At 38.5% G+C, this 12257-nt stretch overlaps 1 protein-coding gene across 3 annotated transcripts in view; it reads right to left on the bottom strand.

Annotated features, from left to right (window-relative positions):
- The window catches only part of PTPN4 (protein tyrosine phosphatase non-receptor type 4), a 106767-nt gene that overhangs the window by 69870 nt on the left and 24640 nt on the right, over positions 1-12257 (bottom strand). Inside the window, exons 1-4 of one of the 3 annotated variants that reach the window (XM_064434956.1) lie at positions 5318-5405; positions 4175-4209; positions 3626-3710; positions 3139-3211 (exon numbers count right to left, since the gene is read on the bottom strand). The exons of the other annotated variants lie outside the window; for them this stretch is intronic. Coding sequence (XP_064291026.1) covers positions 3139-3202 — 64 coding nt within the window. The 5' untranslated portion in view covers positions 3203-3211; positions 3626-3710; positions 4175-4209; positions 5318-5405. Of the gene's footprint in view, positions 1-3138; positions 3212-3625; positions 3711-4174; positions 4210-5317; positions 5406-12257 lie in introns of those variants that run through there. 3 annotated transcript variants of the gene reach the window in all.

Genomic DNA, 12257 nt, shown 5'->3' with positions numbered 1-12257 from the left:
ATAGTTTAATGTTTGTCAGACTACTGAATCTTCTGTCTATGTCAATTTGATTGGACCTACACATTTAGTTTGGGAACACAAACAATTCTTATCCTCTCAGCAAGCAACCATGACCATCACAAGCGTACGCCCTGTGCTGAGAGCCGACAAATAAGACGCAAGTATTGACTTTCACTTTTCAAATCTAAGATTCTGGTGATTATCATCCAGCCCCGGCCCAGCAAAGTCCTTATATGCCCACCTCAAGCTATCAGTTGTATTCAATGATACCAGCTACTTTCTCAAGTGCCTCACAGGATCAGGGCCTGTGATTCACTTAATTACATACTCAGCAAACTGTTTCTACATCCTTTGACAAGGGCGTAAGCAAACACAAAGTTTCATAACTTAAGTAGAGAATATATTGAGACATAAAATTAAAAAACCCTAAGAGTAGCAAAAGAACACAGGTACATTCAAAACCAAATATAAAGTGATTGATTTTCCTGATCTTGCATAAGATTATAAAGCCTTCAAACACATCTACATATTAACTTCACATTTGAGGAGGGGGACAGGAGCATATGATGACAAAAAAAAAAAAAAAGAAAGAAAAGGAGAATTTAGCAGAGGACAGCAAACATTCCAGCAGTGATTAGAGAGCTTGCATGTATCATAAGAGGTATCTATGCTCCAATATACATAAATGAAGAGGGAGGGGTAAGAAATGAAAGATCATTTCCTGCTAAATAGTTGGTAACTTAGATACATAGGCTCTCATGGGACAGTGGAAGACCAAGAACCAAGCTGGACTTTGAGGTTCAATCATCTTTCCACTGCCTGCAGACAACCTCCTGAGCAACTGCCCTAAAAATCCCTGAGCTATTTTGCTTTTCTAGATCACATCTTCTGCTCTTTAAGTATGACCACACACCTGAGACATAAAAAAATCTGCTTGATGACGATCCATCCTTGCAAAATGCTTGTTTTGACTTACTCAGCATTTTCAGATTAACAAGTACTTGCTTCCTCACCAGACAGCTTTTTATTTTGGCTACTCAGTCACTGGCTTCAGAACTGAAATGCTGTATTCATGTAGAACTACCGCAAGTTTGTTTTTGTTTTGCTAAACTAGCATGACAAACTGAATGATGTAGACATCAGATAAAGCCACCAACTGCTGAACTTATGACTATGTCTTAATGACAAATTTATGAAAAATTGTGTCACAAACATTAAAAGTCTCAAGTAAACCCTAAAAACAAAGTCCATCTGACAACTCCCCATGGAGAGGCTACTTCTGCTGTACCTTCTACAGATCCCAATAATAAAAAGCAGGAGAAAACCTTTAAACCAATAGGAATTGAACCTCCATACCAGTGATCCAAGCCGACCACACAACATTTCAGTGTTTTGCCACACAGACACAATCTACAAGCCCTACTAGTCATAATGGCATAAAGGTTGGCATTATCACTGCAGCTACACAACTGACAGCTACAGCCAAAATTTTAGGGTGATATTTGCTGCTGAGCTGAAACTAAGAAGGTTTCAGGAAAGCACACAATTTCATGAACACCAGTTTCTCCAGGCCACAGAAACAACCCCTTGATAGATGCAATATATAAGGATTTGAAAAAGTAACAAATGAACCAAGAAACAGTGAGTGTAATCTTCAGAGTGCTTTTCAACAAATACAAACACTAGCATACAAAGGACTGTTCAGCTTTCAAATAAGTACTGCAGTCCTCATAAATGCATTTGGTAGTAAGCTAGGAGAGTCTAACTCAACAAGGCAGTTTTGCAGCAGAAGAGGAAAAAAGGACTTGTTAAAAACTAGAAACCATCTTAAAATCATAATGTTTTAAGAGAAGAAAAAGGTAAGTCTCACCTTTTCTCCTATTCTTTTCTCTATTTTTGTCATATTTGCTGATCAAGACAAGACCAGCAATACTTTTTCCTTCCACATCACTGCCTCAAACTAGACAGAAAACTGGGTTTCAGACACAGCAACAAATCCGTAAGAGTGAGCAAAGAGAAAATCATCCCTTAGTGACCCTCAAAATCCTTTATCACCATGAAACCATTCACTCTGTCCCTTCAACAGACCCAACCCGCAGATCTATCAAGGTTCTTGCTGTAACACAGATCATCTTTGCTCCAGCCAAACAAAAAAATATTGCATAGTTAACAATGACTGGATTTTTCTCAATGTACATAAATGAAATTATCACATTCAAGAAAGAAGCACTGTATTCTGAGTTTGCTATGGAAACAGGAGCAGCTATATTGGGCCAGAACAACAGTGCATGTAGCTTGCAGACTGGAAGGGCAATGCCTTCTCCACTCTCTTTAAGGAACAGACAAAATAGGACACACACACTTCTCATGCTGTTCCATACTCCAGAGTTTAGCATCGTCCTGGTATGAAGCTCATAGCCCCACCATGCTGGACACCAGTCATTCATGTATGTTTTCTTCATGGACTTAACAAACTATGTTTTGTACTTTCAGATTATGTAATGAAACATTATATTCTATGTCCTATATAAAATACTCAGTAGTTGGAACCACCATCTCATAGAAGACAAGTTTCTTCCATGAATCTAAGAGGTATTTGCAACTACAGAACACAGTTTTACACGTATAATGACTCAAATCCTGAAATGTATCTACAAAATGGAAATAAAACACCCATGAAAGTAATAGAGAGGAAGGTGACAAAAGGCTGTCTTCTGCAAGCCACATTCTAAGTTACTCTTTCCCTATACGTCAGCAAAGAAGCTATGGAAGAATGTAGGGAATATGTTAAAACACCCTCACCATCACATGCACTTTCAAAAACACTGCTCCTACTAAAGACCTCCTGCCAGGGTTATTACACGGAACTGCTTTGTGGCCAATCACGTGCACACAACCCATATTTAAACCTCTATCAGCACATGTACACTTAACAAAAAGGACACAGTTGTTACGCACAGATAGACCCTGCAATTACTGGTTTTAGTGACACACTTGTTTTATAACATAATTGATCCCAAACTGTACCCATACCATCTTTGCAACTTCTTGCTTTCAGAAATACATACATCAAGAACACAGACAGTACTATGTCTACCAAACACATTGCCACTCTTGCTATATATTTTGAAAACTTACTAGTAGTGAGATCGCTAGCTCTTGCTTGTACAGCTGATTTCCTAACAAATTCAGCTACACTCATTGCATTCTTCTGCAATAAAAATATTATAGCTAACATTAGTATGGAACAGAGGACTGCTTCAAGCTCCAAAGTAAAATCTGTATCCCCAAAAGAAATTGGAGTGAAAACAAAAGCTGAGACTTAACCAAAAAACCAGTCTGGAAACATCTGGCTTAAATAGCAGGTAACTTAAGCAAGGTACTACTGTGTGTGCATATCCATGTCGTGGGCAGTGCCACAGGCACTTAATGCTAAAATATTTTAATACATCCAAGTGGATTATTTAAACTGGACTTAATCTTCGCATATGATGAAGGTTTTGTGCTTATAATTTTTCAGAATCTCCTGCTAAGCATGTAATAATTATGTGAATTAACAATCTAAAGAACATGCTGCTACAGCAACTGGACAAGGACAGAACTCGTGCAAAGTAACTCCACTTACCTCTCAGGTTTGTGGAGGGAGTAAGTTGTACATTTCCTGCCTGAGCTCAGGTTTCAAGTGGTGAAGCAATTCCAGGGAGTGTTCCCTATCAAAGGGCAGAACATTCCTGCAATACTGGCTTGGTTAGGGCACTAAAGAGCACAGAGAAGCTTCACAAGTGAATTTTCGGCATCCTTTATTCTTTTATGTAAATGTATACAGTATAACGACAATTTGCTTGGGCTTACAATAAACTAACTGATTTTAAGCACCTTAATAAATAAGCAGTTGGTTAAGCAGGTAATTAAATGAAATTTAATTTATCCAAGAGTGCAGCCAATTTGCTGACTTGATGCGAACTTTCTTTAAAAGAACTCTTGATGTAATGCACAGGAAAACAACCACCTTAACACATTACTGTATGCACATGTGCATGCAAGGACATGACAAATTTCATTTTTCATGGCTCATCTAAAGCAGCTAAAGAAGCTCACGCATTGCCAGATTTCCATTTGTTTAGGAGCTCGTATTTTAGCAACCCAGAAGGCATGGATTTGCACTGTGGCCCACCTGCTCATTTGAGTCCAACACAGTATATGAATTTCCTACAAGAAGGAGGAAAGTAGGTCAGACTCACAGAAGACCCACATCCTTATAACATGATGCAGCTTGAACATATTAAATAAAATGCAGACTAAAATTATCCAGACAACTTAATTATATATATAAAACAAAAAACCCCAACCTTTTAAAAATACAAAGACAACTATGAAGGTTTAAACAGAATACAATATATTGCAATGCAGACAAACACTGAGATACACCTAGAGCCTATCTTCATAGAAGTTTATTGAAAACACATTAGTGACACTACATCAATCCAAACTAGTTTGAAAATGCTAAACATTACTTGGCCATGCACTTTTCTGAGGGAATTCCACATCGAGTCCAAAGAAAAGGTTATTGTCTGGTTTTTTGTCTTTCAAAAATTTGTTTTGAAAGCTTTCAGCAATTCTGATGCAGTAACAGCTTCAGGACACTGCTTATAAATGAAAGCAGAGCAGAAATGCATTTTCATTTAAGTGAATTGACCCATGCACCGCACTCCTGAAATCATTCCAAAGAGTCGGACTTGATGATCCTTGTGGGTTCCACCCAAGTCAGGATAGTCTACGATTCTGTGATTCCTTCCTGCTTTATGTTGACCAAATAATGGAAAGTATCTAGCATTCTTTGAAGTTGATATGTAAACACTGACTTATTTCACTTTGCAGTCACCAGGTGCAAGGATTCCAGCAAGACTTCTTGCCAGGCAACAGCATCATTAATGATTCCAGGCTCTATCAAACCCTTTTGTTTTATTTCTAAGTTCATTTAATATCAGTTATATATAAATTGACCACACTCATTCTACTTAAGATAATACACTCCTGAAAAGTTATCATATGGCCACAATATTAAACTTTTCCTAAAACTTCACTGAACAAGAGGAACATCACATCTTTACTGCTGACCCACAGGGACAATTACTCTGACCATACAATGTAACTACAGCCACGGGTTCTTCAGTGCTACTATGTTCCCAGAGAGCGGTGGGAAGAGCACTGGACACAAGGAGATACTGGCTTTGGAAGCTAGGAAGCTCAAATTCCCAAAACCCCCACAACTTTTCTCTACTGGTGGGTAACCAGACTGTGCTCTTTAGCCTGGTACCTGCATGGGGCTGGCAGCTCCCAGACTCCAAACTCTCCTGCTCCTGGGTCAGGGATTTCTGCATCCTTCCTGACAGCCTGGCACTGAGCAGTCTCCAGGCTTCCTGTGCAAAAACAGTACACAAGTTGAGCTGATCTGCAGCTGCTTCTATACATTCCTACAAGACCTCTACGTAGTATCTGCAGACTCTGAGCTGCTTGAGCAAATCCCTCATGGATGCCAGAAGCATAGAACAGCAAAGGAAAAACTTATTTCACTACTGAAAGTTACAAAGAGAAACATACTGATGTTCCCAAAACATCCATTATCTCACCTGCATTTCAATGCATAAGCTACTCTTAGATACTCCTTTTCCACATCCTCAATCATAAGAAGAGCCAAATCTAACAAAAAAAAGCATTAGTTCTTAACATATATATGACAGTTTCTGAAAATATTGGGCCAAAAGTTCAACAGCTGAGAGAAAATATTTAGCCCTTCTCTTCCACCATCAGATTCTCCTATATATGAACCAGTAGCAGAGAACTAATTTAACATTCTAGCCATTTACTCAGATAAATTTCTAAGACTGTTAATGCATCTCATGAACATGAGGGTTTCATAGGTTGGCTGTGGATTTCAGTGCAGTCTTAATGCCTACATGAATAAACATTCTCAGTTAAAAAATTACTCAAGGATTTTTTTTAAACTAAGACCTCCTTGAAAAATGCTTTTTATCTACTTCTCTGAAAAGGAATTTCAAATTTGAACAACTGCTGTGTGATATCAAGCAAGATTTTCACTGTTATGATCACATTATTACTGATAGGGACAAAGGTTAAAGATGAAACACCTTGCTCTGTCACTCCCAGATTTTCATACTTTCTAACGTAAAAATAATAATTAATGAGTGTTCAATCACTCTACATAGGATCTGTTAGAGACAGCTGGAGGCTGTGCACCAGAGCACAGCAAATTAGTGAGATAGTACTGTCGCATGCTACAGCTTTCTCTGAAAAATAAACTATTTGGACAGTTTGACAATTCCCTCCCTTGCTCCTCCCTGCCCCCAAGAAGAAGGGCACAGCTAGCAGAGAAGCCTATTATAAATTACTTCTATCTAATTAAATGTCAATACTCATTATGCTTCAACTGCATGCATCACACTCACAAAAAAGTCTCTCAAATTCAGCTGATCCCTTTCTCTGTTTTGAGTTGGAAGCAGGACAGTACAGGAAGACTGGTATCTGCTTTGCTTCATTCCTGTATGCAACTTTTCAGGAAATATGTAACAGCAAGATAAAATTTATTAGTTTGAGATTACAACACCTACTGGCAGTGTGGGAGCAATATTAATAAATAAAAGAGTTCTTAGAAACCATGCCATCAATACTGACGATTACTTTGAACCTAAACCCTTTATGTCCTCCCTTTCTGTGCTCAGTCATGTTTCACATGCAGACAATAACCTTTCCATCTTCACTATCCAGGACCCTAGATGAGACAACAGCCTGAGAAGATATTAAAATTTCTTTGGCAAGGAAAAAAGAAGTGGAAATCAAGGCAAATAGACTTATAAATCCCAAACAGCTTAATATGGTTCAAACCCATTTTTAAGCTTCAAATTTAGTCTTAGTGAACACCTGTCCAAACACATCACAGCTCTGGATTGTCAGACAGGCTGAAGAAACTCAACCAATAGACTAAAAGTCTGCAACCAAGAAAGAGCTAGAATTAAAACAGTCAGACCCTTTTCCTCCACAACCCATCCTACTTCATCAGGGCTCCCATCTCCTTTTTCACTGCGTCAGTCTTACAAGCCAGACTGTGAACAAATGCAAAGACAACAAAATGCCTCTTCCCAACTATTCCTGCCAGCTCATATATCTCTGTACTCACTGACCCGATGATAACAATACTGCAGAAGACACAAGACCTTTCCATCACTTTCACACAATACAAGAAAATGTCCAGAGCACACACGCCTTTACGCAAAGCTTCACAGTGAGCACCTGTGGTTATTCACAACCAACACAAACCCATCTGTCCTGCAGGTGACACACCGAAGCCACAATCAGAGTGGAAACATTGTATGAATTCATGCAGCTGTTTTGTTTCTGACCTGGAGAATTTTCATTTCTGGTGCTATTTAGGGGTTAGGGAGGTTTTATGGAACAAGTCACACTTACATGTGAATAAGATGGGTGAAGAACCTCATGTGAGGTTTCAGAGATTACTTTGAGCAAAACCACAGATAATTTCTCTATAATATGCAATACACCCCTACACACCTTAAGGACCAGAACAGACAGCACATCTATTCCCCTATTAAGCAATGGACTATAGCTGATCTTCAGGAATCATCTGATCACAGTGTGACTGCTTTACAGAATGGTTTAGGGAAGCCAAACCTCAGTGTGAAAAAACAGAGAGAAGGCAGCTGAGGCTAGAAATGTCTTTATGTAACAATACTGGTATCATGTGAGGCCTGCTATATGAAAACACGAGTTGATGGCAAGCACCAGCTAGAGCAGTGCCAGCTGGTGAGGCAGTTAGGCCACAGAGAGAGAGAAGCCGCCCCAGGGGCAGAGCTGTGGCCACATCAGGCTGGCAGGCAGCAAACACGCACGGGCACCGTGGCAGCAGCAGCCCACACTCCTGCAACGAGCCACTGAGGATGGAAACAGCAAAGCTAGCAGGGAAAAAGATTAAATCTAACTTTATTTTAAAAAAAGCCAACCAATCCCTGTGGAAGGGCAGATAGCTGAAACAGTCAGTAAAGGATGTGTGCCAGGAGAAACAAGAACAGGAAAAGAGCACTGTTTAAATATCACTAAATCGTGATTTCAACTATCCTCCTATATTTAAAAAATATTATAAATTAAACAAATATGCAAATGCTTTTATAAGGCACAAACCCTCCTTGTTTCCTAGTATGCAGCTGTCAGTTTGTGATATTTTGAAGTGTTTATCATGTGTAAAGATTACTAGGAATAAATACAAAAGTTTTCCAAGTGAGTTCCATCTCCATTATTTTAAACTTGATTCTATCCATAACCTGCCCTTGTTTGAAAATAGCATTAAAAATAGTAATCCATGACCTTCACATAGATGATTACTACATCTATCTCTTCCCATTACTGGAGCTGGATCTCTTATTCTTGCTTTTATGACTCAAAGCTATAATAAGATGTAGTAAATGAAGACTATAACGAAACATTACCAAAATATCTTGATAGAGACTTCTCAAAATAAATTCCCAGTACTTTTAAAATGTGTTCTTAAACTAGGTTAAATAGATTTAAATAGATCTTTCACTAAAGGGAAATCTGGCTCTAATAAAACTCTAAGATCAGGAAGCCTAAATATTACCTATCAAAAGAAAAAAGGGCTGAAATCAGAGCAAGTTCAGACAAAGTACAGAAGCACCAGGTGATAACAACTTAGTATTTAATACCTTGCTTAAGGGGAGGGAGACTATACAGCCCCCACCTCAAAACACCCCAAATCCAAATTTGTTCCTACAGTTTTCCCCAAAGGTTTCAAAGCATAATTAAATTTGATTCCCCTTTGCAATATGACATTAAAAAAATTCTTCAACTATTAAAAAAAAAGACTTTACAGTTCTCCACAGACCTAGCAGAAAACTAAAGCTCCTCAATATATAAAATGAGTCTTAAATTTTTGAGCCACTAATTATTAACAGCTCTAAACTTGAGCAACAGCCCAACTACATACACTGAATCAAGGAAATATAGCAAGTGAAAATTAGCTTTGATATCAGCTTTTCCATCAACAAATAAGAGGGTTTTTTAAACACAAATTAAGAAATCAAAAAAAGAAAGGTTACATGCAAATCACAACTGATGGTCCTCAACAGTTGTACACAATTAAGCAGATAACACAGGTAAAACACCAAATGGTGCAAAGTTACACATTCTAATTTGGTGCGACTGTAAATGAACACAAGTCCCACATCCTGCACGTTGTGCAAGCCTCAACCACAATTATCTGGAAACAATACTGACAGAAAATATATGATGCAGAAAATCTGTGGGCTTGCCATTAGCCACTTGAGCACCCACAGATCAATAGTGCTGCACGCTGCAGGGCCCGCAAGCCCAGAGCCAGTGGAACCGGCAGCTGTAGCTCCGGCCACGGCACCTGTGTTGTGAAGCCTTTGAAGTTAAAGGCAGTCGGAACTGAAAACAAACTGGCAAAATTCAGAAAAAGCTTGTATTCTACTCATAGCCAACTTCAAGTTGAATTTTGGCTGGCACTAAAACTGAGGTATTAGACAGGGGGAGGAAAAGTTGTCTGTGTATATTTTGTTCAGAGTTGCTAAACCTAAGCCAAATTATCTTCAATAGATTTAAACACAGCAGATGCTAATTCTATGGCTCAGTGTAACCAATTGGACACTTTCCATCAAAATTAGTTTTTAATCAGAAACACCATTTCCATAAAACAGAAATTTTCACGTGGAAGATTTCAGTTTTGCCAAAACCCACCGATTTTCTACAGGGAACACTGAAATAATGCCTATCTGGCTACCTGCCTGGAAAACGCTTGTCAACTCCGCTTCTTCCTCCAGCAGAAAACAAACCAAGGGATGTCTTCTGGCAGTGCTGCCCAGAAAAGTGACCTCAGTCCATCCGTAGCCCTGGCTGTCATCCACCCTGCCTTGCTCTCTGGGCACTCGGCCTCTCCACAGCGCTGTGGCCGTGCCTGTGAAAGGCAGCAGGTCCTGTTTTGGTTGGTCGTGGGACGAGCACTCGAGAGACCCCAAAGCACACCAGAGAACTGGAACAAGGAGCTCCCCACATGAGGCAAGATCAGTTTTGCTGGTGCACCTGCCCAGTTGCAAAAGAATCATCCTGCTTTACATCATCCCAAAATTTAAGGCCTCCTTTTATGTATTTCTTTATTTACTATCTTTCACAGCTTCACCACAGCTTAAGTTAAGTATTCTTCTGACTTCTGCCTCCTCTCAAAGATTTTCTTAATAGGAAACAACTTCCATTTTTAAGCCAGTTCAAGATTAGAAATTAAAAATTATCTGAATGAATCTGACAATGAAAATACCACGCATATTAAAGCAATCAAATCTTAAAATCATTCACAAGGAATGGAATTTTAAACAGGAAATATAAAATCACATTTTTGTGGGTTTAGTTTCTTTAGCAAAGTACCTTAAAGATGTCTATACTCCGCAGATTTGTAAATTGTACAAACCTACTTTGTAACAATTGTATCTGTACTTCTTACAAAGTGAAACTCTGAGCTAAATCAAAAGTTTTCCAAAATTGTGGCATACTGACCTCACAGTCACACCCTGCAAGAGGTTATGACAAGCTTAAACGTTCAGGGCAGACTGCAGGCCCCCTGCACTCATCTTCATGCATTCAGAGTTTTCAAAATTGTTAAACTACACTCAAGTTTGGACATAAGTAAGAAGATAAATGATCTTCATGCATATTTCTAGGAGTATCTAAAAATACTTTTGATTTTGAGATGTATTTCCTTCTCTTGAAAATAAACTGACAAATTTACAGAAGCATGGGAAGAAAACATAATGCAAGAAGACAAGACCCAAAATTACATAAAAGTTTGTAATTCTTACCAGGGTTCATGAAACCAAACTTCAAAAAGCCCCTTAAAGTTTGGGGGTTTTTTGTTTCTGAATATGACTGTTTTCTTCCTTTTAGCTTTTGTTCTTTATAGAATTACACAGTAATTTGACAGCTTCCACAAAATTAACTTAACAAAAATAGCAGACACTATTAATGGTGTGAAAAGCAACATAACACTGTCACAGTTAACTATGAATATACTGTGGGGGGAGGTGGGGAGCAGAAATCCCTACGTTCCTAAATCCAAAAAGTAAAGGCATAAAGTTGGAGGTATACAATTGGAAAAGGCGGAAGAGCTAAAAACACGGAGTTTATAATGCACTACATCTCCAGAATGAAGACACCAGGATACCTAAGTGAAACTAAAATTCACTGACAAACTGTATTTCTGTATTACACATCTTATGTGTTCAACATCAAACCTTTTATTAGAAGTTAGATTTTTTTTAATAGCATATTAGCAAATCACTTTCCAGATATAGAGTATACATTTTCTATAAAGAAAAAGCCATCTAGTGTATTTGAATTTAATAAAATGCCAACTGAGAAAATTTACCTGACCATTTTGCTTGGAGCTGGAAACTTCTACAATCAGCTGCCATTCAGAACCAGCAAGAAATTTTCAATTTGGTTGGTCTGAGTTTAATTGAAGTGAATTATTCTATTATTTACTAAATTTATTTTTAGAAAGAAAACAACTTCTACCATCTCCTCTAATGCATTCATGTTCAGGAAGACACGGAGGCTTTAATGCTTGTTTATCGTATTGACTCAGTTCAGTATCAAGTTTCACATCCGCTGAGAAAACAGGCGCATAACCATGGTACAAATCAGTTATTCAACTAAAAACAAAGTAATAACAGAAACATCACAACTCTAGTGGAATAAAACATTACCAATAAGGGCAATTGAACCCACACATGCAGAGTTTGTTGTGTGCTGAAGTTCAAGAGTAACAGGCTATTAAAAGGAGAAAGTACTACAAAATTATAAAAGGCTATTTATAGGCTTCATGTCATGCTACTATTTAATCACACTGCTATTTATGCTTTCTGTCATGCATTTACCAACTCTAAGCAAGAACAAAACCTTGAATGCAGTTTAATCACCTGCATGTCACAGAGCCTTCAATTGCATTCACTTCTCTGCTGCTCCCAGAAGCTTCCTCTGGCCCAGCTGATTCCCTGCTAGGACACAAGCACACGCCTCCTGCCACAAACCAGTGTGGGAAGGGCCCGTTGACACTGATGATTCCGTGGCAGTAATCACATTACCTCCTATTCCTCCTTGTAAGACAACCACAGGTCTGGAAGGACCCCGTAAAAATA

Source organism: Passer domesticus, chromosome 10 (assembly GCF_036417665.1).
Source record: "Passer domesticus isolate bPasDom1 chromosome 10, bPasDom1.hap1, whole genome shotgun sequence".
Lineage (NCBI taxonomy): Eukaryota > Metazoa > Chordata > Aves > Passeriformes > Passeridae > Passer > Passer domesticus.
This window is presented reverse-complemented; position numbering and strand designations above follow the sequence as displayed.